The sequence below is a fragment of the Sciurus vulgaris genome (genome assembly GCF_902686455.1).
Source record: "Sciurus vulgaris genome assembly, chromosome: 14".
NCBI lineage: Eukaryota > Metazoa > Chordata > Mammalia > Rodentia > Sciuridae > Sciurus > Sciurus vulgaris.
The window spans coordinates 90,260,358-90,287,712 of NC_136475.1; the positions used below are offsets into that span (position 1 = coordinate 90,260,358).

The 27,355-nt window shown below is 52.2% G+C and overlaps 1 protein-coding gene across 1 annotated transcript; it reads right to left on the reverse strand.

Annotated features, from left to right (window-relative positions):
• Positions 1-753: 753 nt before the first annotated feature.
• Positions 754-24,777, reverse strand: TRIB2 (tribbles pseudokinase 2). Its single transcript, XM_079111547.1, has 3 exons — positions 23,138-24,777; positions 18,184-18,476; positions 754-3,978 (listed from the first exon to the last, which is right to left on the reverse strand). Exons 1-3 carry the CDS (start codon positions 23,405-23,407, stop codon positions 3,510-3,512), a joined length of 1,032 nt encoding a protein of 343 aa, XP_078967673.1. The 5' UTR covers positions 23,408-24,777; the 3' UTR covers positions 754-3,509.
• Positions 24,778-27,355: the final 2,578 nt, after the last annotated feature.

A 27,355-nucleotide genomic window follows, 5' to 3' on the forward strand; every position in this document is an offset into this window, starting at 1 on the left:
CATGAGAGCGGGGATTCAGAGCTCAGGCCTCTCCCTCCCTCTGTCCCGGCCACTTTGCCCTGTACCGGTTCAACTGGCAGGAAGCGGGTGAACCCTCTACCCCCAAAGGAATTAGAAAATAAAAGCTTTCCACTGACTAATTCTTGAGACGTCTGTGGGGCAGAGGAGAGCTTGCGGAGTCTGGGTCCCCGCCCAGGTGGAAGCTCATTACATAGCGGCTTGGAGTGTGCGCGCCACAGACGCCTGGCCCCCAGCAACCACGCACGCGACGGTTAGACAAACACTGTTCCAACAGGCTTCTCATTAGGCAACAGGCCCACTTCTGCTTCATCACAGGCAGGGAAAGAGCAGCAGAATTGGATCAGGCTATATGTGCCCCAATAAACGCCACGGGTCGGCTTCCATACTTGCAACGGCTGTTTCCTAATGATGTGCGCTGAGAAACCTGGGGCTGGAGGGAAATTTCACAGTGCAGAGTCCCTGTGGCACCAGTGACACACTAGTGGACAGTTATTTCCTAAACACACTCCTTGCGCCAGGCACTGGGTCACGTGCCAGCAGCTGGGTCAGGTGCTGGGAGACAGAGGTGATGCCTCTCAATGGAAAGCACTCTGGGCATTGAGAAGACTGGCCCAACTAGCGACCAAGCCACGTCCTGTGCACCACAAACCCATCTTTGCAAGGACTTTGTGAGCTCCAACCACAGCCTGGGTTCAGTGGTGGCAATTTGGGCATGTCTCAGTCCCTGTCACGCAGTTCCGTCTGCATAGAGTACCCTTGCTGTTTCTCTTACCTCATTACCTAGATTCTTCTTTCAGGAGCTACTCTTTCCAGGATACCTCTGGAAGACCTTGACAGGTGGGACGCCCCCCCGTGGAAAGTGGCCTTTCTCAGTCCTGGGCTTTCCCACCACTCCATCCCATCCCTGCTTCCGTCTGGCTCCCGCCTGCACTGAAATGGCAGACGCTTACTAAGTGTCCCAGTCTAGAACTGAGCCTCTCTGTGCTATCATTATTTCTGTGAAGTGAGGTGGACCAGAAAAGGGGTCTCCTGTAGAGTCCGTCCATCCCTGAAATGCTGTGTGTCTTGGACAGAGATAAGGTCCCCAGAGTTAGGTGCCGGAGTTGGGTGTCCTTCTTGGACATCTCCAATCCAGTTTGTAGCAAGGGTTGCTTCCCCTGGGAATCCACATGGAAGCCTGGATGACCTGTGCTCCAGGTAACCTGGCTACTCAGAGCTGTTACTGCACTCTCTGAGGACCTCTGTGCTCCAAAGTCAAGTCGACAAGCCTGGGGCCAGATGGACTGGGGGCAGTCCTGGCTCTACTACCCATAGGCTGCTTTACCCTGGACAGGTGCGCACCTTCCTGGGCTTATTTCCAAACCTGTAATGGAACATAACTCGTCCCTCTTAAGGTTGGTTTAGTCACTGAGCTGTTACACCTATGTGGCCAGCAGATGCCCCAAAAGGTTCAAAGGCAGCTTTTATAAATAGTGACCATGCCCAACCCCTGGGGAGTGAGACCTTAGAGAACGTACGAGCTCAGGGTTGGTGTTTGGTGCCACCCAACAGGCAGTTTCTAGAAAATCATCACTTCTGGAAGCTCGGAATTTTAGTTAAATACGCACAATTTTATTGATTGAAGAGATTAGGACAAAAACATTAAACCAAATACAGGACAAAGCACCAGAGGCCATCGATCCCCACCATGCACGTCGCCAATCTTTTCTCCTACAAGGTACTTAAAAAATAGGGGAGAGGGAAGAAAAAGATCCTCTTGACACAGCACCATCTTCCGAATGTAAAAAAGCCTCTCCTCTCTATCTTCCATTATCAAAATAGAATCAAGGGCAAATCGATGGCCGCCTTGTCTCCTGATTGTGAACCGTGAAGCCGCCCTCCTGGGGACAGGGGCTCCTGCTGAGCAGGCAGAAAGCATCCAAGAGTCCGCACATACATGCCACATACTATAATGAAGCACAGATTCAAGTAACATTTACATACTAGAGTCCACGTGTTACCTACCCAAAAACAGGACCATTTCACAAAACATATACAGGCCGAAAAATTCAAACAACTGAGGTACTGGGAACACAAATATTTATGCCAAAAGAGTTCTGTATCATACAGCAAATAGAAAAGCCGTAATAAAAAAAACATTTTGCCACTCGAAATCAAGTAAAGCTATCTAGAAAAGCCAAATAAAAGGTTATTTCAGGGACAGAAATACTCAAACAAGAGAAAAGAAATTATCAATGTCAACTACAGCATGTAACATGTCATCCCAAGTAGACCCGTAATTGAAGTACTGGCTTAATACATCACAATGTGACATTTTCCTTAATAAATAGAAGAGTTTTTGAAAATACAAAGGTGCGCATTGGGATAGAGGGATGTTTTATTTATATCATCCAAGCTTTCAGCTTATTATCCTTCCCGCTTTTTCTGTCCAAACCAGAGGGCCTTCCGAGCCAAAAGGATCATTCTTCGTAAAGAAAGTTAAATAGCTGCCCTGTGTTTTATACATGTGGGACAACCTGTTTCATTTCACCAGTTTCCCATAAAGCAAAAGACAAAACGTGTAGTTGAGATCAGATAGTTGCACAAGTGCCAGATTTCAGGAGCTTCCTGCCCTCTGGGGCCCTTGCTGTCACTCAGCAAAGAGGGGGACCTGCGAGGCGAACCCTTCACAGGGCAAAAACCAAACAGGAGTTGAGCTTCTCTTTTCCTTTCTTCTTCCCCTTTCGACTATGCTAGCGTAATGCGTCTGGAAGCTGGACTTCTAATAGCTTCCTGCCACAAACCAGCTGACACAGAACAGGACAGCCCGGGAGGACACATTTTTTCCCCTTCAGGGAGCAGAGCGTGAACACGTCATCGCCCAACCGGGACGTTCAAGAGTCTGTTTAGAAGAAATGAGTTGAGGAGAGTGACTGAGAGACACCAACTGGACTTTAGTTTTCTTTTAGTTTAGCACCCAGGTTTCAGGTCAGTCTGTGTGCACCGAATTATTTTTTGAGCGAATCTCCTTAATTATTACATAGGTGGTTACCTTGTTTAAAAGAGAAAAAAAGAAAAAGAAAAGAAAAAAACCTCCTCGGCCAATCGTTCCTTCCCTGAATCATAACAAGAAGTTAAATGCTAACAGTGCAATGCCAAGATGTGTGTTTGAGGCAGAGTTTTGATTCTATCAAGATCAGCAACTACTTTCTGAACAAAAGGAAAAGTGGGGTCGGCAGAAGCAGCCCAGTGGACAAGGGTGGTCTCCCGGGCTACCCGGGGAGGAGAGCTCCGGGGGTCCCTGTCCCCCTGACCCCACCCCTACCCTGCATCTCTTGCCCCCTGCCACATGTTTAGCCAGCTCCTTGAAGTCTTCCTTCTCTGATTCAAGAAATAAGTGAGAGCGAGTGTCCCTCACGCCACCCAGCCAGGCCCCCCGTTCCCTGGAAGAACTCCTTTCTGGGGCCCTCTCGCTCCTGGTACCCGCTAAGTCTCTGTGGGATGTGAGCTCAGTTAAAGAAAGGGTCCAAGTTCTCTTCCATGTTGACGTCCGGCACCAGCTGGTCAGACGCTTCCTTAGCACCATATCCTGAACTCGAGACGCTAAAATCTGTAGCAAACCAAGGATGGTCCAGAATCTCCTGCGAGGTCAGCCGCTCCGAGGGCTCCCTCCGCAGAATGCTTCGGATGAGGCACTTGGCCTTGGGCGACAGAGTCTCTGGAATGTTGAACTGGCCCCGGCGGATCTTGCTGAAGAGGGAGCTGGGCTCAATGTCATGGAAGGGGTAGCGCCCCACCAGCATGGTGTACAGCATCACTCCCAGGCTCCACACGTCCGCCGCCTTGCCCGAGTAGCTGCCGCTGGTGTTCAAGATCTCCGGGCTGACGTAGGCCGGGCAGCCGTGCTTGTCGGAGAGCGAGTCGTCGTCTCCCCGAAGGATGTAGGCGTCTTCCAGGCTTTCCAGCTTGACGCGAGTCCTGCAGGGGAGACAGGGAGACATGAGCTGCCGTGGGGGAGGGAGGCCCGCCCATCCCAGCAGCGACACAGGGTTTCCAAACTGCTCGTCGGTGTCTATCCACTCATCCAGCTGCTCATCCATCCACTCCTGACCCTGTTCCAGGGCTGGGGACACATGGGGAGAACAGACCAGCAAGGTCCTTTCTTGAAATTGACAATCTACTAGGGAACTCAAATCTTCAGCAACTAAGCAAACCATAAATGCCATTAGTTACCCCTGTCTTGGCCACGAGGGAACAAGAGATTAAGTGATTTTCTCAAAGTCATATTTGCATGATAGGCTTCACAGGATTCGAACTGCACTTCCCTGCAGATTTCCGGAAGTTCTCAGATGCCTTAAACCTGGGTGCCCCCATCCCATCAGACCCACTGGGAAGTCCACATGAGCTCTGCTTGTGGCTTCCTGACAAGATAGAACGCAGGCTGCAGAATGCACATTAACTGCATTTTGGCCTCACCGGTGCTTGCTGATAGGCATGGATTTTAGCATCCCATTTTACAGATCCAAACACCAAGGCTCACAGTCTTTTAGCTGCGAAACAAAGACTTCACTCCATATCTCTTCAACTGACCCTCTGCTCTGCCAGCTGCCTCTTTTTAGGATGAAGACAGAAACGGGGACAGTCTGAGCAGGAGTCCCTCTGAGGCTCCTCATACAGTTCCATCTCTTTCCCTGGTCTCCTGGGAGGTGTCTCCTGCCCTGCTGTCCTGCTCCCAAGGTCTGGTTCTTGACCCGGTGCTTATGGGGTGGGGAACAGTGGCAGCATGACCCAAGGTCCTTCTCTCACCACTCACTCTGCCCCCAATCACCCTCCTGCCACTTAGGGACTATGCATGGCTGCCAACAGGAAAGTGGACTTCCCTCCATGTGCTGGAAAGAGAGGTAGAGAAATGGCAATCTCACCCGGAGGCCCAGCAAGACTCAATGCCATCACTGGGTGCAAAATAAGGAGGCGTGCTCGGTAAACACTTTCATAAAGGAGCTGATGTCTCCTAATGAATTGTGCCTAATTTACTGTGGAAGAAGCTGAGGAGCAGGATGCATAGTGATTTGTTGTTCTAGGCTGCACTCGAACTTGAAAGTACCTGAGAGCCAACTTCCTGAGTGCTCCACACCTGGCCCAGCCTCTCCCCTTACCCAGGTGCCTCCACTGCACTGTCCGTTTCCTGCCCTGCAGTTCTTCGAGTAGAAGGCCAAGTTTCTTTTGAGTGGCAACAGAAGTCCCCCTCCTGTTCTCCTGGCCAGAGCACTTCCCTGAAGAATTCCGGAAGTTCTGATGCCTTAAACCTGGGTGCTCCCATCCCATCAGACCCTGAAGGGCTTGCTGTGAAGGTGACAGTGACAAGCAGGAATTAAAGGACACAATCAGGTCCACAGCATTTGTACTGCTGATCTCTGCATCTGAAAGGCACATGCAAGCACCCACCCTCTCCCCTACTGGGTCTGGGGCCAGGTCACTTAAACTGTGTCTCAGCCTGAAAGACAGCTCTAGAGACAACAGGGCTTTTAAAAAGGTTTTAACATGGTAAAAATATACATTACGTAAAATTTACCATCTTAATCATTGTTAAGTGTACAGTTGGTTCGCTAGCAATGAAATAGATGCACACTGTCATGCAACCATCTGGACAAGGCAGTCCTAATGTCTCTGCCAGCTCTGCCATTCTGGGATTCTGGAATACACAACGACATGTCTTTTCTTGATGTGTGCACCCGTATTCTATTATCATCTCTAGGAGACGCGCGTTCTCCTGCCCCTGCAGCTAATGCCCTACAAACACAGGAGGGTCTATCTGTGCTAATCTGGAATTGAGCTGATTAACAACAAATATCTGTCTCCTTCTTGCTTCTCCTAATCTAAGGTGGCCGGTCGGGGGGGACCCGCCAGCCTTACCAGATGTTCAGAGATGAATGGAGATGGGTCAGTGCAACCATAGGCAGAGCGGTGGGGAGAGGCGAGGACCGGGTCTGAACCACAGGCCTGGGGGGTTTCTCAAGAGTGTCCCCAGCCCACCTCACCCTTACAGCTCTTGCCTGTCACCCCCACCTTCCCTGGCTTGGCAGCAGAGAGGGTCTGGGAATAGTAACCAACACAGAAGGGACAGAAACAACAGGCCCTCCCACCTGAGTGACCAGCTGCAGGTCAGCAGGAGGGGCCTGAGCCTTGGGAGAGTCAGCTCTGGGGCCCAGTTCCCGACAGCACTGCAGGGGTGTCGGCGCCCTTCAGGTCACCCCAGCTACACAGAGACCAATGTCCTCACCACCTGCAGGGTGCCTCCTGCCCGTGCCTCCTCAGAGCACCTGCCCTGCCCATCCCAGCCTCCTCGCTGCTCCCCAGAGACCCTCGGGAGCCTCTGCTCGTGTTGTCCTGATGGTTGGGACGCCTCTTCCCAGCTGTGCACAGGTCTGTCCTTGTAGGTCTCTACTCAAGCGAATGTGGCGGAGGCCTTAATGGTGACCCCACGTCAAGCCGCACGCCAATCCCCTTCCCTGGAAGGGGCACTCCCATGCACGTGGCTGGCTGGCACACTCAGTTATTTCAACGGCATTTCTGGTGACCTCTCTTCCTCACCTCAGGAGCTCCTGGGCATGTGGGTGGAGTCACTCTGGATGCAGAGCAGCATCCGGCTGCTGTAGCACCTGGAGCACCTGGCCCTGAGCAGCCACTCACCATGAGAACCAAGGGGACGGTCCTGCACTGGCCCTGCTCTTGACTCTGCCCTGTAAGCGACGGCCTCCCAGCTAGACCCCTTCAAGCCAAGCCAAACTGGCAGCCTGTTCCTGCCTGGTCCCCTTCCAGGTCGCAAGTGTAGATTCAGACTTCCTCCTTCTCCCCCCACACCAGGCAGCAGTGCCCACTTTCAGAGCGTCCTGAGCCCACGTCATGGACCAGGGCCTGAGGAAAGGGTCAGTTACCACCCCCCAAGTGGAGCGCACCTCTTCACCAATTCAAGAATGAACTACACTGCTCTAAACTGACCTGCCGGGCACTCCGTCCTTCCCTGAGAGGTGGGGTGGCAGCAAGCTGGGCTGGGGCTGCTTGTCATGTGGCCCAGCACAGGCTACAGCAGCACAGGGACCAGGGCAGTTCGGAGAGCAAAGCACGTGCAGTAACACCAGCAAGTTCTAAGTCCTCGCCTTAAACATTACCAAGTTCCAAGTGAGAAACATCACCTCCACTCCCAACCCAGGGTAGACCTTCATATACACGCTCTCCTGAAATGCACGAGTTAAGCTTCCAGGAGGGTAGAGGCTTCTTTTTTTGTGGATGGCAAGCCTGATGCCCAGGGAGGCTGAGTAAGCTCCTGGGGTGGTGGGCTAGGCTGGCGAGGGCCAGGGCTCACCTGTCTCAGACTGGCCCCCACCTGCCCATGCTGCAGACACAGCCAAGGACACCAGGGTCACTCAGTGAAAAGCTCCAAGAGGGCAGCGCAGGTGTACTTTCACCAGACCGTCTGTGCCCCAGGCAGGACAGGGAAGGGGAAGAGCGGCCTGGAGAAAGTCCGGGAGGACATGCAGCCCTCACAGGCCTCTCCGCCCTCGCTTCCTCCTGGGAACACCCTGACCTTGTTTACATCACTTGCAGGCAAGGGTCAAGGCACCGCATCTGGATTCTGTCTTTACACAGGGGCCTTCCACGATGCGCAGCACGCGGGGGGGAGAGGGAAGTCAGGCACGCGCTGCTTCCCAGCTCCAGGGCCGGAGGACGCTGGGCCTCACGGTCCCCGGGAGCCACCATACGTGAGAAGGGCTTCGGCTGGTGCAGCCAGGAATCGCGCAGAAATGAAGAGACAGTCTTGAAACTTCTGATGTCCCCTAAACAGCCGAGGGATGACCACTACCCCAAGCAGACAAGTCGATTTCATAAAGATCACCAGGCGCATCTGTGGACCTGGGATTCAGAGGTCCCGCCAATCACTGAGGCATTGAAGGCATTCCTGGAGCACTTACTCTGCTTGAGCTTCCCAGCTGGGCACTGGGGATGCACACGTGACACAGTCACACCATCCTCTCAGCGTGTGAGGGTTCCATGAAATAACGCAAGACACGTGTCCCTGAGAGCCTAGCATGGCACATCTGTAAAACACCGGGGTGATTCTGTGGATCCTACTACTAAAGCGAAGTCCCCGCCTCCAACCCCAGAGCCAGTGGGAAGACAGAGGGGAGTCCGAACTGCAGGCCCAGGCATGCCGAAGCAGACACGAGGCTGACCACACTCCTCCCTGGCACCTCTGCACCCGTCCCGCCTCCTGCCCCAGCTGTGTGCCCGGCCAGCCCCACCACTCCTTCAGTGCAGGCTGGAGCAACTGACGTGCCGTGCAGAGCTGGTGGGACTGGAGGTGGTCTATGAAGGAGAAAGATTCTGGAAAGTGACAAGAGGGAGCGGGGGCGATGGTTGAGACCACGCAGCTAGAAATGGCAGACATCTCTGTGCAGGCAGGAGCCCAGGGCAGGATGCATTTGGCCAGAGAAGCTGGTTGCTCTGTGCCTTTTGAGACCTGGTAGGAAGGAGACAGCCTGCTTTGCTTCTGACTGGGCGAACAAACCAGGGTTCCCCACGGCACACACAAGTGTCCAACGATGGCCCAGCCCAGAGGTGACAGGCCTCCTGTCACCAGACCACGTGCCCAGTGAGGAAGCCAGGACCAGCAAGATGTGGTTCCCCTCCTGGAGGTGAGCTGCAGGGCGTCACAGGTGGGCCCTAAAAGCCCGTCTCCCCACCCACCACAGCCCAACTTCCCTTCCATGACATAAGAGCAAATAGCAACAGACCCTGCAGAGGGCTCTTCTAGCTTCTCAGTGTCTGCTTTTAGAGTTTTCTTTAAATGTTAAGCTGGTGTGATTACTATGCTCCTACAAGGTGTCCTGAACAATCACAGTGATGGCTACATTAACAAGAACAGCAGCTATGTATCAGAATTTGCTAAGGATTTTGATAGCCTGGATTGTGATATAGGTGTACTTCCTAATAAAAAGGAAACCAAGGTAGAGAGAATTAAATAGTCTAAGCCACACACAGGGCCAGTGAACACTGAGGTCTGAATCCATGCTGGAAGGATTCTAACACCACTGCCTTCTCCAAATACATCCTGGCACCAACAGCATAGATTTATTTAGTGTCAAAAAAGGAGTGATTTTCAAGGGGACCCTGAATGGATGGGGACAAGTGTGGGGTCCTGCTTATTCAGCCCCAAACACGTGCAAAACCACCACGCCCAACAGTTGTAAGTTACAGCTCTGATGTGGACAGGGGGCTGGACGTGCACACTTCCTAGATGAAGACAGGAAGCAGAAGTGACCTGGTCAAGGTTACCTGGTGAGGGAGGGAGGAGCTAGGATTTGAACCCAGTTTTTTAACCTCCAAATTGAGTCTCCGCCCACCCTAGCAGAAACAGCCTCCACAGCAAATTGTGCTTTTCTTTTCAACCTTTAAGCCTCACCCTGAGTTCTTGGCAGCAAGAGATGGGAACAGGGTGGGCCAGGGTGGGGCTGAGGCTGGAGTTCAGCAAAGTCCGCCTGGCGTGGAGGGGAAGTCCCATGGCCTGAGGTCAGTGATCTCCACAAAGTCACTGAAGGCCTCAGGTCCAGGATCCAGGAGGGCCCAGGGGAAAATGTCAACTGCAGCCAGGTCTGGCCTTGCTCTGCCTGTTGCTCTACGTGTGATCGTGGTGGTCAGTCCAGTTGTGCAGGAAACTACCCCCCGAGAGGCAACTGCTAAGGGGGCCCTGGGAACCATCCTGCTGACTCAGGGTCCCCACTGGAGCTGGACACACCACTTAACTATGCAAAATAAGCTGTCCCTCATTTGATCCCGATTCATACCTGCAGGGACATCCCCAAGTCACCTCCAAGAGCCTCCTCTACTCAGGGCCTGTGTGTTCAGCGAATCCACCCTCCTTGGACCTCAGGTGGCTCAGGAGGGTAGGGAGGCCCTAGAGAAGTCAGGGTGGAGGGAGGAAGTCTCTTAAGAGGGCTTCCAGGGAGGGAGCTGGCTGGTTCTGTAAGGTGGAACCAGGATAAGCCTCCTTCCCATACACACCCGGGAGATGGGGGCCTCTGCACTGATGTGAGGCACCAGATCCCAGCAGGGACCCCTGCGGTTTAGAAACACGAAGAACCTCTGGGAAACAGCCGCACCGGAATGAGAAGCCCCGTTGGAGCCAAGTGTCCAGGTGTCCTCTGCAGCACCAGCAGCCCAGCTGCGATGGAACCGGGTGTGGGGGTGCCTGTCTGCCAACTGTGCCTAACTAGACGAACAGGATCGTTCCACCTGGAGCCCCTCCAGGAAAACGCGGCATAGGGCAGCCTGCACGCTGCAGGGCCTTCAGGACTCCGGTCACCATGGAAACGCGGGGAAACCCAGGACAAGCCAGGCGGGTGGGAATTCCTCATCAATACTCCATTCTCCACTTGCTACCTGCATTGGAAGTGACTCCTTCCTCCTCGGAATCCATCCTTTTACCTTCAGAAAAGTTTCCACAGCTCAGTGCTGGACAGGAGCACCCAGAGGTGCTGCTGCTGCGGAGCTACCTGGCCAGGAGGGTAGAGCTCAGGGAGAGAGCAGGACGGCAGTGGCTCTCCAGCCAGACAGGGATGCGCCACTTGGCACGATGCCCCAAACCAGAGAGCCCTGCGGGGGTCAGAAAGCCCAGTGCTGCTCTTGTTGTGTGACTGACACATCAGGAAGCTTGGGTAAGGACTTCCCCTCCTGCTCATTTTCACATCTGCAAACAAAAGGGATGAGTTTAACTCCCCCACCTTCACACTCCACCCCTTAACTCCATTGCCAAGGTCCCAATTCAAGCAGCATAAATAGAGGCCCAGCTCCCTGTCTTGCTATTCCTGGTCAGCCCCTCACATAGGCTTCCAGAATCAAGAACCCGACCTTGTCCCTGTCCTAGAAAACCTGTGAGTGGCTCCTTCTGGGCTTCAGGTCAAGTTCAAGGTCAGGGATGAGAATGTCCAAGGCCCTAGCCCACTGCTTTCCTGCCCGCCTTATCTCTGCTGCCCTTGGATGACCTTCCAGAGGACTTTCCTCCTGCACCAGGCTCCTTCCTGCCTCTTGGCTTGGCTCACGTACCGGACCCTCCCCTTCCTCCCAGAGACTCAGAAGCCCATCCCCCCACATGACCACTCTCCACACCCTTCCACTGCAGGAACTGTGAAATAACTATCCCATTGTCTCTTCCATCTGCAAGGACTGTCTGGTTACTGATTCTTACACTACCAACCCCTAGCTGTGAACAGGACTAGAAGGTGCTTAATAAAGGACTGCAAAATAGCATTCTGTGTGCAAGAGCCCCCCCAACTTTCTGCCTGGATGTAGTCCGGGCACCTCAGTGTGACGCTGCTTAAGAACTGCAATGCCCAGAGCCCAAAGAAAGTTGCAATGAGTTCAACCCTGTTTCGTCACTTAGAAGAAAATGGCAAGAGTGCTGGGAAAGGGCCTCAGACTGCGTCTCCACGTTCTGCCTTCCACGGCTAATCTGGGAGGTGGAGGGTCTTTTTAATTTTACACTATTTACGCTTCTGGGGCAGGAGGGCTGCTCACACATCCATTTCATCAACTGACAATGCGGTCCTATGCAAGACACGGGGGCGGAAAGATCAGTGGACCCCGCCTCACAGTTCACACCCCAGAACGGGAAGGAGACAGGAGGACTGCCCGCAGGTTGGCTAGCTGGTGCTCCCAGCGACGTCCTGCCGGCTCAGAAAACATCTGTGCTCCATGCAACTCTGCAGGTTCCTTCTCCCGGCGCCCACCTGTTGCTCAACTGCCTAAGAACATTTGTTCTGAGGGTTGGGCACAAGATGCTGCATTTTATCCAGGGTCTAACCCGGCTGGTTCTTCCTGAAGAAAACCTCCCACGAAAAAGCCTATGCTCCAGGGCCGCCGACCTGAGCACCCAGCCTGGGTCTGCCATTCAGAGGCTGTAAAACACGGGCTTCGGTTTCCTCATCTGTACACTGGGACTAATAAGAGAACTTCACTCACTGGGCTTAAATGGGTTCATTCAAAAGCAACTCATTAGAATTTAATTAGTGAATTTAAGCACTGTAGTAAGTACAGTCTGATGCCTGTTAGGCCTGGATATTATTTCATCGACACGTAGGCCCTACGAGAGCAGGGTTTCTTGTCTGACTCAGCACTGCTCTGTCTCCAGCATCTAAGACAGTGCCTGGCACACAAGTGCTTAATAAATAATTATCGAATGAATAAGTAAATCTCCAGGTTTGAGGCTGGAAGCCATCAGATGATGGCTGAAAGCAGTAGTGACAATGACAATCTTAAGAACTCCGATGCACTTTACATACATTATCTCCAGCTGACCTCAGTGGCAGTAGACCAAGAACCGAGGACTAAGTGGAGGCATCAAAAATCTTACCACTGCACCCTCTTCCTGGTTCCCTAGTGGCCCTCAACTAGTTCACAGCCAACTGACTAAGTAGCAAACAACCAGGCCAGAAATCCTGCCTGATAGCTACTATTTTGTCTATTTCTAAGCACAGAGCTCTGAGCAAGCTCATCCTTCCCTAATTGTGAAGAGCAAAGCCCTTCCTAAATAAAATTACAGACTGCCTTAGACACTGAAAACAGTGTCTTAAATAGATGTCACTTAGGCATCAATCATTAAATCAAAAGGAGAGTGATGGGTTCATTTCTCACTTGATGTATGACTTTGAAAACAGCTCCCTTTGAAAAGATGTCTCCATGGGGATTCCTGCGGTTCCAGACTCCTGCTCCAGGCAAGGACCTACATGCAAATGATCTCTACCCCTGTCTCTCTACCCCTGTCTCTCTACTCCTGTCATGAGAATCCAGTCAGCTGCTCCTACCCATAAAAGGAGATTTTCATTGATTCAATATATAGCAATGTCCACCTGTCCAAGGAGTCATGAATGAGAGAAAGCTCCCCAGTCCATCAGGGGAGGGGACAGGGACAGTAGAGAGAGGCGCACATGTACCATTGGAGTAGGAAAGGAGGTATCACAGAGGCAGAGGGATGCTATGGGAGAGGGCCACTTACCTACCCTGGGGATCAGGGCAGGGGGCAGCCGCCCCGGGGCTGGCAAGGCCTCAAGTACAGTTAGCCTTCACAGAGAAGGGAATTTCTCAGGAGCTTTGCTCCTTCAGACTGAAAAGGGCACAATGCTTTCCTAACGCACGGGTTGCTTACAACTTGAACAGAAATGTGTACAGCTATTAACGAAAGAAAAGTTGAATCTGAACTGAGGTCCCAGCATCCACCCTCAGTATTTGGTGAGACACTAAAGCCTGGCAGGAGGCAGGAACAACTGGAAGATCTAAAGGAAGAGCCAATGTAGAAACTCACCCCTGAGAAGGACAACCTTGACCTCCTCGGTGGGGGAGGGAGAGAGGTCTCCAGCCCCCGCGAGGCACGGGGGCTGCTTATTACACCAAACCTGCCCTTCAGCTCCAGGGCCCCAGCTACCCTCCAGCAGAGGCAGGCACTGATCGGCTTCTACACTGCACAGAAAATGAAACCCGCCATGTCAAGAGATAAAGATCTTTTAACCAAAGAAGAAACATGTAAAGAGGCCTGTTTCTCGGTTCACTTGAGATTTCTGTGCAAGGAAATGCCAACACTGATCCCAGATGGGGGTGGGGGGTGGGGTGGCAAGAAGCTCTGTCCCAGGAAAGACACCCAGTGGGAGAAAATTGAGCAGGGTGGCTGCAGGAGCAAGGTCCCACCAGCTCGCCCTAGGCAGTCCAAGTCAGAGACTGGAGCAGTGCAAACCCACAGCGCCTGACGTCAGCCACGGGTCTCTTTGTAGACACCCAGCGTGGGACACAGTGGCCGACCCAGGCCAGACAGGAGCCTTGTGGGCCTCTCCCCCTGCAGCTGCCCAGTTAACCCTCTGGCCTTTCTGAGCAACAGGCCCCACATCAGATGCTCTTGACAGGCATGTCGACCTCTTAGCATTGATTTACTGATTATAATTAAACAGACAAGAGAGGGGGGTGTGGCCTACATCTGAACCCCTGCACCCCAGGGCCTGCTCTTCACAGGGAAGACTGCCACATGGAGACCTCACTCTTCAGGGACACACTGAGTCCCAGGGACCGCTCATCTATCATGGTGTGCTTCTCAATTACTCCAGGCCCAGCTGTCACTTAACGAGTGTCTGCTCCACCCATGAATCACAGCGGCATCTCAGTTAATACTCACACCTACTTCCCAGGGATGCCATTATTATTTCTACTTTGAGGAAACTACAGCTCAGAAACATTAAATGACTTGTCCAAGCTCAGATCAACAAGTGGTAGAGCCAGCATCTGAATCTTGAACCCAGACCCAAGCACACCAGAAGTGGAAGAATCTGAGCTACTGCCCATTCCGCACAAGGGCACGGCCCCTGGGTAAGGACACATAAGCCCCTGTGCCACCTGAGAATGAAATGTGCAAAGCGACCGTGGGACCGAACCTGAGGAGAGGCAGGGGCCCCAAGAACCGTTCAGGGATGGCCAGGGCGTCAGAGCTGGGGACCGTCTGCAGTCTGCAGCCTCTGTGTAAGCAATCCGCTCACCCTGTCCTGAAAGGTGGTTTGGCTACGCGCTCCTCCCCCTTCCACCGCACTCAAGATCACGGGAGGACACGGAGCACATCCTTGAAGGACAAGACGGATGTACCAAGGAGGTGTCTGATGACGAGACACCTCATGAAGCACAGCCAACCCGCTTCTCCACTTTTCTCATGAATGAATCAGGGGTCAGAAAACAGACACAGACACCACGGGCTAAGTTTGCAAAACTCTGTCAGATTCAACCCACTTCCGATGCTGTCGAGAGATAAAAAATGGAAACCCCCTGAAGGTGCACCATTAGGATGGGTGGAGGGGGCTCCGGGCACCGGCTCCAGGGAGATCAGGATTCCCCTGGGGAAGCGCGGGCACCGGCTACCCGCAGGCCACTCTCCAGGCAGAACAACCTAACAGACTCTTCTGTGAAACTCAGGAGGGCCAGGAAACAGAGAGGCAGAAATCTGCTGCGTGATAAAACCAGAAGTTTCACGTTCTGAAATCAAGAGGTTGGAAAACGAAACGACGATGAGAAGAAAACAGGCCGCCAGGCATTCATCCCCGTCCACCAGAAGCTGGTGGGCTGGGTGAGAGCCACCAAGGAGACCTTCAGAATGTCCCTGAACACAGAAGTGACCTCGGCCAAGTTGCCCAGACAAAAACACCCGTCCTGGCCCAGTGGCAAGCCCACGGGCACGCAGCAGGAGGCGTGGCAGGGAGCGCGCTCTGGGGACTGAGAGGGTCCCAGGCCGGCTGCCTCGGGACAGGACGGGACTCTGAGCCCTGTCCCCTCTCAGTAGATGGGGAGTGCCGTCCTCCCGCATGGTCCCACCTGTGACAAGTGTGGAGGACTGGGTGGCCAGAGGGGCTCTCCTGCGGTCTCAGATGTGGCCAGCTTCCCAGCTGAGGGAAACCCTTTACAATTCAGCTGTAAAGTCTTGATTTAACGTGTGGGCTCCAATGAGTGGCTCTGGTCTCTCGCTCACATGGACACCCCTCTAATCCTCTCTCAGAGGGCTGAGCTCTTTTGCAGTTCAAACACAGCCCCAGACTGAATGGCAGAGACCCGGGTAGGGTATCAGTTTGGAAGCTCCCTGCACCTTGATCTCTGTTCCCCAGGGCTCCACACTCTTCCTCACACCCCTACAAGTCTTCTCAGAAGGAGGAGTGAGGCCAGGGAAAAGCCTGCAGTGGGGACAGGGTGGTCCGACTTGGGGCCACGATCCGCTTCCAGCAAGCCGTCCACACTGAGGAACAGGCTCTCCCCTCCTGGCAGCCAAAGGAAAGGGAAGAAGCACAGTCCCTGGAACCTCGGGGTCCACGCCTGCTCCATGTTCCATGATGCAGGGTCACCCACCCTACTTGAGCTCACGGCAGGAACACACAGTTGCTGTCCCTGGACAGCCACCTGATACTCACTGAAGCCTGGAAACCCCTCTCCAAGGCAACACTGGAGAGCGATGCTTACAGCACAGGTCCCTCGGGAGGGCCCGGCCCGCGAATGCACCCGATCCCACCCCGGCGAATGGATTTCTCCAGAGCCGCGCTGTCCTGTTGGAGTCCCCTCCCACCTCTGCTCTTTCTGCGTGTGGCTCTGAAACTTCACCACTCTGCACGTCAGCGCTTCGCCCCAGCGTGGACCCGAGGACACTCGCCTCTCCAGCTCTCAGAATTAAGTGAGCCAAACTGTAACTGTAGAGCAAGAGGCCAAAATTATCACCTCCTGTTTCTGTAGGCGAGGCTGTTAAGTCTCCAAAGAAAGGTGAGACACAGAGGGGCAAAGAGAGCACCTTTCTCAGTATTCTGCTGGTGCTCAGCATCTCCCCAGCGAGAATGTCCCAGGAAGCACACAGATGAGCGCTACAGCCCGAGAAGAACGCAGAGCCGGGATACCAGAGCCACACGCAGAGGGATGAGAAACAGCGTATGTCGGTGGGGGAAGAGGGGGGTCCAAGGTCACAAAAGCCATTACAATCAAGAGCGGGGTAAGGACCTGGGTCTCCAGGCTCCAAGAGCAGAAAGGCCTGGGCAGCGGAACAGAAAAGGTAAGGGTCAGCCTCCCACACGCATCTTAGGAGAGTGTCCCTTCTTCAGGTCGTCAGTAAAGGTGAAGGCATCACAATCAAAGACCAGAACACTAACTGCCAATGATTGCCCTCTGTGGATAAAAACATGCCAAAGTTGCCAACTTTGGTGGTCCAGGAAGCCCAGACGCCCTCTGCTCTTTGCCTATGCAGCTGGTTTGTAAACACCCATGAAAAATGCCATTTGAGTTGAGTAACACCAGGCCCTCTCCCGCTGGTCTTACCAATGCGCTTGCCAGACATTAACTCCTCAATTAGTTCAAACCATGAAGATTAAAGAGCACATCATAATAATAATAATTTAAAATAACAAAGCACACATCACTGGATCTCAGTCATCTGGTTGTCTTTGGACTTCTATAAGCGACAGCTTGAAATTATCACCGGCCACTAGGCTAGATGGCCAACTAACTGGAAGGTGGGAAGCTCTGCTCAAAAGGGCTATGTCCGACATGCAGAAGGCAAGCAAAAGTGTTTGTTGAGTGACTGAATGAACCAAGTCTCCTGGCCCCACCATCAGATGGTCCACCTCAAGGCCCATGATGACTCTGTGACAGTGTCCCCTATTTCACTGACCTCTTTTCTAGCCTCTTTCCAAGGCGGTCCTAAGAATCCATGACACGGGCTATGGAGAGCCACTTACAAAGCAATTCTTGGAATACAGTGATCAATGCATATAAAGATGTGGACTTCATCCTTCTAATGAAGCACATTCTTAAAAAGAAAAAAAAAAGGGTGGGGGCGGGCTCAGAGGAGTTTTAATAACCAAAGTCAGCTGGAAGCGAAAGCAAAGCCCCAGGGGGGTCTGCTACATAGAAAGTAATGCGTTCACGGCAGAACCAGGGACGGAATCCAGATGCCCAGCATCCTGTGCAGCTGCTTCCTGAAATCACGGAGACCGTCATGGGCATGCACTGACATCTGCAGTCTCCTCACCTGGAGGGCGGTCCTTCCCACGAGGCTCAAGACACGTTCAATGTCAGGCCTTAGCTACACAGTCACCCACCTCTTCTGTAAAACCCTTCTTGCCCCTTCGAGTCCGAGTGAGAGCTGACGTCCCCCACCACCCCAGCTCTCAGGGGACCCAGGAACTCACCTCTGTCAAGAGGCATGGCACTTTTATAAGGCAGGTGGCTCTAATTCATCTGGCTATTCATCATGCTGAGAATTGTGATTCACACCTGATACGTGCTTGGAAACAGCTACGGAAGGAGTGAATGGATTATAAACAACTGATTGTAGGCAAAGTCCTGCCTTCCGTGACACTGCGAATGCCACGCTGGTCGGCAGTCACCTGCGGAGTTCACGACAGCAAACCACACACATTCACCAGGTCACTGACCCTCCCACACTCAAGACACCTGAGAACAACGGTGCTGATTTTCCAGTGGCACTTAAGTACTACGGTACTCCACTCTCTGTCCTCCTGTTTGCTTGTCCTCACCCGACCACGGGCAGCAAAATGAAGGGCTCATTCCAACCTTCCACATGGCGGCTGGGAGCAGCCCCTCACACACACACAGCCGAGTGGGCCTTACCGCTCCTCGTCCTTGAAGATGAATTTCCGCAGCTTGAGGTCCCGCAGCACCAGGCCCCCGTCATGGCAGTGGGCCACGGCCGAGGCGATCTGGTAGAACAGCCTGGCTGCCTCTTCCTCCCTCAGCTTCTTGCAGGTCCGCACAAAGGAATGCATGTCCCCATAGCTTCGCTCGAAGAACACGTAGGCTTTGGTCTCACCCAGGAGGATTTCCGTGATTTGGTTGATGTTGCTGTGGGCGGACAGGCAAAAGCACGGGGCCAGGGACTCCTGGTAGCAGCTGATCTCAAACACCTAGAACCGCAGGAACAGGACCAAGTCAGAGGCTCCTCCCACACCACCAAATCTCACAAGCTGACACCTCCCACAGGCATGTGTTTAAGAAGACAGTGCACTGAACTTGGACCCCGACCGTACCAGACCTGTCTGGGGTCAGCTGTGTGGCACTGAGTAAGTCTCTTGACTTCTCTGATCTTCCGAGTTGTCATGTGAAAATAGACAAATGAGTCTTCACTTGGTCTTAGAAGGATTAGAGGAGAAAAATGAAAGCAGTACCTAAACATTAAGTTTTATCGTTTTCTCCTTTAACCCAGTTGCCTCTGTTTATCCAAGTACTGAGGCAAGATCAGAAAGGGACTCACCCAAGAAACACAGACAAGAGCTTATTTCCCTTCAAAGAAAAAAGAAATTAAGAAATGCACGTCAACAGGCAGCATATCACAACAACTAACGCCCTCGTACCCAGACTTGGCCTGAGGGTTTTCTAAATTCAATATGTTCACTGTACAGATGTGGAAATTGAGGCTTAAAAAAGGACACAAACTCATGCCCCCAGCGGCAAAGCAGGGAACAGGATCCAGGCCTTGCCAATGGAGAAGCCGATTGGCATCCCTCTTCCCTCCGCAGATCTCTAACTCAATGAACCAGTTATGCAATGATTTTCCATGAATCAGAATTAGCCTGTGAAATGCCACCTCGCTGTTGCTTAAAAAGAAAATGTACCATCGATACCTTCTGAAACAGACCTAACCGAAAGGAACTCTACAGACATCTCTGAGGTTGGAAGGGACGCTTTCATTCACTTCAAGACCCGAGCTACATCAGCAGTACAAGTGCCTGGGTTGGACCTGGTTCTCCTCGCTTCCCAGGAATGTGGGCTAGAGGAGGGTACCAGGGCGGCATGACTGAGGGGCAGGTGAAGGGTGTCATGGCCCAACAGAATTCACAAGAGAAACACCCCAATAGCACACTACAGGTTATCAGATCGCAATCAGCGAGCTTCATCAATTGCTTCCTTAAGTGAGAATATCCTGTCCACGATCGTCACTTTGCAATGTGGTGAGAAAATGCAGAAGCAGGGACCATGAACGCTAATCTGGACCAGCCACCCCTAACCTGGACAGGATGGATAAAGGGCACAGGGCCGCTAGACGCCCACCCCCTCCACCAAATGAAGACATCAACTTAAGATGCCATCAAGCATTCCTGGATCCTGATTCCACCCAGGAATCTGATTAAAACTGCCCCTCTTGGCCGACAGCACCCAGCTCACATGCACGCACAATATTAGATTCCCTGTAAAGGGATCCCAGGTCTTCTGGAGCCCACTCAGGGACAGAGGCTGCCATTTCAGTTCAGTCACTCTAAGCATTAAAAAAAAAACAAACAAACAACAACAACAACAAAATCTGCGAGTCAAACAGGGACAACAAGAACCTCAAGGGGGCTGGTGCTAACTGGGGCTGAGTGAGCAAAGTTAACAGCATGGTTGTGAATGAGCCATAATGAGGCAGCTCAGGAACGCACACAGCTGCTGCCACGGCACCCTAGAATTTAAGAATGAATACTTCAGCCTCTCCAGAGACCACAAATCACACCCTGATACTGTCAAAGGATGACCTCAGAGCAGTCACCTCAGAGGCCCGTTCAATTAGGAATCTGAAATGCTTGAGTCAACTTTAACACCCAGACTGCAGGCAACAGAACGTGCGGAAGCCTCTGAAATTTCATAGAGGAATAAACGCTTTGCAGGGGCTACTGACACGGTTATGTAATGAGCCTGATCTGCTCTGAAGCACCAGGCTGCGGGTTCTGCTGCCGGGGCTTCGAGTTATGATTATTTACAATACACTTCCTGTTTCCAGTTGCCTTTTAAAAAATAAAAGGTGCTTTTGACTCAGCATGTTTAGCCTATTCTCCTTCCCCACTGCTGAAAAACTGAATGGACCCAAAATTCCAGAAAGAAACAAACAATCAAACACGTTTGTGGCAGCTTCAAAATGCAGCCATACCCTTTGTAGAAGAGACCAAATTTCAAGATGGTGGACAGAAATGAAAAATAAAATCAGTACTTATGCTTTCCCAAATGGGAAGGAGCCAAACTTTTATTAGTAGCTGTAACAGGCATTTATAGGCTTGGATTGGTATTTAAACCATCACCTTCAAGTGCAAAATCAAGCCTTAAACCTGGCTGCCAGCTTCTTCCAAATGTTTAATTTGGAGCCTCAGTTATATAATATGACAGTTCAGATAAGGCTGTAAGATTAGGCGACCATTAATAATGTTTGCAAAAAGAAAGTGCCCTTTCTGCCAAGATAGTAATTATGTCAATCTGCACAGTAGCTACCGGCATTTCTATGAAAACGATACAGCTAAAGACCCCTAAAGCTCCTTCCTCCACTTGCCCAGCCAAAGTAGGCACATGGGAGACAATAAACAGGCTGGATCATTTTGTTTAAATGTCCCTGGAATCCCTCTCCCCACAGAGTGCCCTACAAATTTTTGTGTGCAGTTTTTCCACGGTGAACAGCACCTTTCCATTCAGTCTGTTTTTAAAGACTTTTTTCTTGGGCTAACAGAGAGCTAAGAAACATGAACCCTATATTCTAAAACGTCAAAAGCAATAGGATTCAATGTGCAGATTTTGCTGAGCCTTGAAGTGAGCTAAGAACCCATAGTGTGTATCTCGAGGCAGTTCATAGATGCAGCCTGATAAAACTCCCTCGGAGCTCTTTAGGATATACACAGCTCTGTTTGCAGAAGTCACCCACATAACCTCTGGTAGAAGGCAGGAGAACAGACGCTGCTGTGTCTCACAGGGATGACCTCTGTCAAGCAGAACAATGATACTGCACTTAAATCCACTTGCAGCCACACTATAATTGGTAAGGGCTGATCCAATCTTTGCAATAACTAAACCAGCAGATTAAGTACAGTTTTAGGCCAGAGATCAAGTGTGCAAATGACACTGAAAGGTTAACCTACAGTGAAATATGTCTTGCAGGGCCTGAAGGGAGAAAGAGCGAGCAGGGGCCAGAGTCATCTCTGATTTTAAACAAAGAAATACCAGCAAGATGCTCCTGCAGAATTTGGCTGCAGAGTCTTTTTACTTAAAAGCATCTCCAGCCTTCAAAAAATATTAAAATGCTACACTGAAGTTGAGCAAACGCTCAGTGCTGGGCGATGTGCTTATTTCAGAACAGAGTGGCAGCTCTGTGGAATTCATTCATTTCAGAGGATGCCGAGTCTATTGTGCAACCTTGCAGGACTTGGAGAATTCAATCCAGCTCTGAGCCGCCTACTGAATTTTGGTTAACCGGGAACAGTTGCTCTGAGTCTCTATAACTTGGAAAAGATGCAAAATGCCAAATGTTTGGACAAGTAAATAGCAATATTTAAAGAGTCCGATTTCCCCTAAGGTCTGAACTGAACAATCACAAAACTAACTGGAGATCTATCTCCACTAACCCAATTTTTGCTATGAAATACTCCAGTCCAGTATGAAATAAGGTTATTCCTCAAAGCAGTCTCTGGTTAATGGGAAAAGTGTGATGCATTATTTGTAATACAGCTGTGCAGGACAGCGCCCATTTCAAAGGCAGCATAGATCCTCACTCCCCCCACACCCCCAAAAAACCTGAGCAAATCCAAAATTAAGTGAGAATGAATTATTGATCTATGCCCAATTCTGGGAAGCAGTATGCTCCACTGGAGTCTTTAAAAAACAATTTTTTTTTTTTTTTTTTGCAACAATTCCCCTCTTCATCCCTCCTTTGATGCCCTGAGTGCACACAAAGACACACAGACACACAAACATACACAAGCCAGTCACTGTTCAGGTCAAAGACAAAAAAGAAACTGAAGTGTCCATCACGTCTCAGTATCAGTGCTGCAAATCCAGCGGACTCCAAATGCTAGCCTCAAAACCTTGCAGGCAAACATGTGTGGAGGAAAGATGAGGAATAAGGATGGGGGAAACGTGCTGGCAAGATAGTCTGGAGATGAGAAGAAAAATACAAGACCCACAGGATTCACTGTTCGCCCAAGGTGAGCAGGCGGCTAGGATTTCCACCCCAACCCTCCTTTCCAAGCACCAGGCAAAAGAAAGGTCTTTGTAAACTCCTTCTCTGCGCTGGACCCCTGGGCTCAGCCAGAGGGGACACCTCTATGTGCCGCTTTTAAAGGGCACCTTTGGAACAAAGGTTTAACACCTGCACGCTGCTAAGAACAATGGCTGCTAAAGGAACCAAGTCATCAGTTGTCTTAAAAGAGCGGGGGATTCCCTATTCGCGTGGGAAGGGGAGGGGGATCGACACAGGGAGAAATCCCCTGGGCAGCGGCAGCCTGCCCCGCGCACCCAGCTCCACGAGCCTCGGGGAGCACGCGCGTCCGTGCCCCCGCGCAGTCTCGTCGCCCTCCCCACCCCGGGCTCTCCCCAGAACGCCCCCGCCGCAGCCCGCCCCATTGTCTGCAGTGGTCTAAAAACTTCGCAACTAGTCCAACACGGGCAGATAAATAAACAAAACCATTTAACAAGGCCACGGATAATTATCCCGCGAATCTCCCTCCCCCAGGACCCAGGGCTCGGCGACCTCCCGCCCCCCTCCGGCCACTTCCAAAGGGCCGGGGAACCTTTTCAAAAGACAAAAAGCAAGACCAAACCCCGGGCTCTTTACCTTGCACACCAGCTCCTCTCCGCTGTGCAGATGCACAGCACGAAAAACGTGGTCTCCCTCCAGAGGTTCCAACAATAAGTATTTCCCGATGCAAGAAACGCAATGCGACAAGTTCGGAGTCTCCGGTGGGCTCGGGGAGCCGAGGTTCGGGCTGAAACTCTGGCTGGGTTCGGCGGACCTTATGGACGACAACTCTTCGAAATCCTGGGTTTTGTTCCGCGATCTCCCATATCTCGCTATTGTGATGGGGGTAGACCTGTGTATGTTCATGAGTGTGGGGATCGCACACGACAAACAAAAAACCCGCTGGAGACAGGAGTCGCAGGCGAGTGCGGCTGCAGGCGCCTCGGTGCCGCGGATATCAAGGGAACAAGAGGGGAGGGACGGAGAGGGGTTACGCGGAGAAAGAGTTGGAAGCCCCCAGATGGGCTCCGCTAGCACCTCGTCCGCTCCCAGCCGGGCTCCCGGGGGTGCTCCGTCGACAGGCAACTCGGGTCCTTTTGTTACCCCAAAGCAGCCAGCGATGTGCAGAATCGCCGCACTTTTGAGTTTCTCTCTCTCTCTCTTTTCCCAACTGGATGCAGATGAGTAACCGGAATGTTAAGGTGGGGAGCCGCGGCGCCGGGTTTCCGAAGCGAACCCCAGGCACCCTTCCGAATCGCAGACGGGGCGGAGAAGCCCGGCTGTAGTTTGTGCAGTCTTCTGGAGGCGCACGGCGGAGGCTCGGTCTCCACGCGTTAGAAACCAAACAAAAAGAAAAAAGGAAATAAGCACGGATCTACCGGCTCGCGACGCACGGCAGCCAGAATCCGCGCTGCACCCCCTTTTTTGGTGGAAAGGGTGGGGGGCGTGGAAGGGGGGGGTGCCGGAGAGGGCAGTTACCTACGTTTTAACTGTAGATGGCGTCTGAGGCTTTTCCAAGATCGCAAGAGCGCTCCAAAAATTAAACAAACACACAAAAAAAGAAAAATAGCCAGGGATCATTTAACTTGGAGCGGTCAGAGCTGCCAACAAAAGATTGCAAAAGCTGGACAGAGTTGCCGCCCCGCCGGGCGCAGGTACAGCCACAAAGCCCAGGGCTTGGCCCGCGGCGCGGAGGTCAGAACAGGCTCATGCTGTGGCCGCTGGCTCGCGTTCCGGATCTTCCTCCGAATGAAGCAAGAAGTGCGGGCGGGGACCCAGGAGGATCCGTGGTCTCCGATTTCCCCCGCACAGGCTTCCGGGGGTCTTGCGGGAGCTGGAAGGGGAAGCTTCCCTGGCCCGGCCAACCCGCGGCGTTCCTTTCCTGCTGGAGAACTGGATCTTGCCTCGGAGTAATTTGCAACCACTCCGTCTCCCGCTACCCTCAACCCAAATTGCCCGGCGGGGTTTTGTTTTGGAGAAAATTGACGGCTTTTCTTCTTTTCTTTTCTTTTTCCTTGCCACCCAGAGGTAAAAGAGGACTGTGTATTTAAAAATTAAAGGGGCCGGCCGACGGTGCCCGAGGCCAATCCTGGCGCTCAGCACGCCCGCATCTCCCGGCGAGGCGGTATTAATAGTTACTTACGTGGCCGGGGATCTCGGAGCGAGCCGGGCTGTGTGCGCGTGTGTGTGCGCGCGCGCGCGCCTCGCTCGCGCTCTGTCTCTCCATTCAATGTCACCGACACATTTCCACGGAGCCCCCACCCCCCCAGCCGCACCCGCGACTGGCTCGGCCCCGAGCCGGCCCCGCCCCGCCCCCGCCCGGGTCCCCTCATTGAGCCCGGCGCCCATCAATCAGCCTCGCCGCTGCCAGTCCTCTGGCGGCTCACCGCGCCAGCCTGCGGCGCGGCGGCTGCCACTGCCATTGCAGCTCCCGGTCGGGGGCGCCGGCGCTGGCCTTCCAGCTCCCTAGCGCTGCCCAGACGAGGTAAACAAAGTGCAATATCCTTCCGCGGTCCAGGGTGCTGCCGCGCGCCTGGCCCCGCTGCGCGCTCGGTTGAGGCTGCTGGGCTGGAGATACCTTGATCAGTCACCCCTCGTCATCACCCAAGTCTAGCTCGTATCCCGTACTCTTTCCACCCAAAAGCCAGGCGTCTCTGAGCATCGGGCTGCCTCTGCTCCAGTGTTGCACTGACTGAGCAGCTCCTCCGTACCTGCACCAGCGTGGCTGCCTGAGATGTCAACAACTAGTTTCAATATCTCTCCCCAACACTTCTCATTGAAGCAGAAATCTCTGCTGACTTTTAGCTTGTGTCAGCGCCTCCCCACCCTGCCCCACTCCCCAGCTTGGGCTTCGACTATTTTCAGCACCTTTTGACTTAGGCGATTTTAATCAGTAATTCTTCCTTTCCTGGACAGTCCCCACAGTGCCTTGGAGGGGAGACCCACCTTTGCACCCACACCTCCAGAGAGCGCTGTGGGCTCCCAGCCACAGTGCTGAACTCCACAAGTCCTCCTACGCCCCAGCACGTGGACCGCAAATGCACGCAATGCTGGCAGAAGGGGAAGGCTGTAGTTTCGCCCTCAGATTATTCTTCACTTCCTAGGAAGGTTCCAGACCACTGGCTTGGGAAAGAACACAAGAGAAGGAGCCTGTTCAGACTTTGAACGCCCCGGCTTTACCCAATATATCCTGGAAACGAGAAGCAATGTTGTTGGAGAAGACTTGTAAAGAGGCCGAAGCCTGGGAAAGGACTGTTGAGAGGACTCGGAGCCCTCTGTGCTTTTACGTGCACGCGGCACGTCTTCTGGTGGGGCAGGGACCACATAATTAACTGCCCGAGTAGCTTACATTTGATTGAAAAAGAGAGCTATTTGTGATGATGCCCACCCGGGACTACAGGGTCACTGCAGTGATCAGGAGTTCCTAGGGTTTGGCCAGCGGTGGAGGGTGACCCTGCCTACAGTCTAGAGCATAGTTTGAGGGTAGGTAAGGTGGCCCCACGTCTCCTGGCACGACTCCCACCTTACTGCCCAGAAACCTGCTTAGGACTCAATACCTGATTTCCCCGGAACGGACAGATTCCCTTAGGCTCTTGTGGAGACCACAGGAAAGCTGGGGCCTTTAATCCAATCCACCCCACGAGAACACCTGACCAGCACCAGCAGCAGCACCCAGGCAACCTCCGTGGATGGGTCAGAAAGAGAAGTGCCTGGCCTCTGTTTGGTGGCCACCCACAGAGCTTTGTCAGGGGCTTGGAAGATCTGTGTTCTGGTACCAGCCTTTGCTTTCAAATGGAAATTGAGTCTGCACATATTTTTTTCTTGTCTGTAAAATGAGAAGCATAGCACAGACTGGCTCACCTCACATGATTGCTTCAGGATTGTGTTTGCAGTACCAGGAACTCTCTGAGGGCTTACTTTAAGTTGGGCCCTGAGCTGGGTGTTAGGGATCCAAGCTTGAGTAAGATTAGTCCCTGCCACCCAAGAGCTCAGAGTCTAGCCCCAGAGAAAGACTGGGAAACAAATAATTCATTGTGTAACAGTGTGGCAATTAGGATATCAGGGCCTCCAGGGAACACAGAGATGGGACGACTTTTCCTGGACTTCAGGGAGTTTTCCCAGAAAATGTGTTTTCTTTTTTTAACTTTGAATTAATCCAGAGCAAATATTGACTGAAACCTACTATGTGCCAAACACTGGATATGGAGATACATCAATTTAAAAAATGTATTTCCTTTCTTCATGGACCTTGAAATAGTCTTGTGAGTCATAAAATAATATGAATAAGAGATTGTTGTTGGCATTTCAGGCAGAGAGAAGGAATGTGCAAAAGCAAAGGAGTGGGATGTTCTGGACTTCTAGTAACTCACCCAGCTCCAGTGTTGGTAGCACAGTAGCAGTGGCCAGAAGGTGGCCAGCAAACTGGGTTGGGATTAGATTGGGAAGGACTGATTTTTATATTCATGGTTGAAAAGATACTTTCATGGCAGGGAAGACATAGAATCGACCCTCACTTTAAATTGGGAAGTGACATGATCATATTGCGGTTTTATGAAGATCATGCCTGGGGTCACGTTATTAATAACCACTGTACTTCCAAGGGAAGAGAGTACCGTAGCTTTAACTGAACAAGTGAAGTTAAGTCTGCAGCATCTGTGACTGATGCTATCCATGATTGATAGTGAATTTATTACTTCTGATGAAATTATATGCCAGCAGTTGTCTTGCCTTTTCTTAAAGGCTAAATTTGTGGCTAAGTGCGACGTTTGTTGATCAAATTCATGAAGTTATTGTAGTGCAGGATAAATGAGATAA

Excerpts from the sequence above, each read along its gene's own strand:
- TRIB2 (XM_079111547.1), bottom strand. The coding sequence starts at position 23,407 with ATGAACATACACAGGTCTACCCCCATCACAATAGCGAGATATGGGAGA. Across the intron at positions 18,477-23,137 it reads GAGAGGAGCTGGTGTGCAAG|GTGTTTGAGATCAGCTGCTA; the intron begins GTAAAGAGCCCG and ends CTGCGGTTCTAG. Across the intron at positions 3,979-18,183 it reads ATCTTCAAGGACGAGGAGCG|GACTCGCGTCAAGCTGGAAA; the intron begins GTAAGGCCCACT and ends TCTCCCCTGCAG.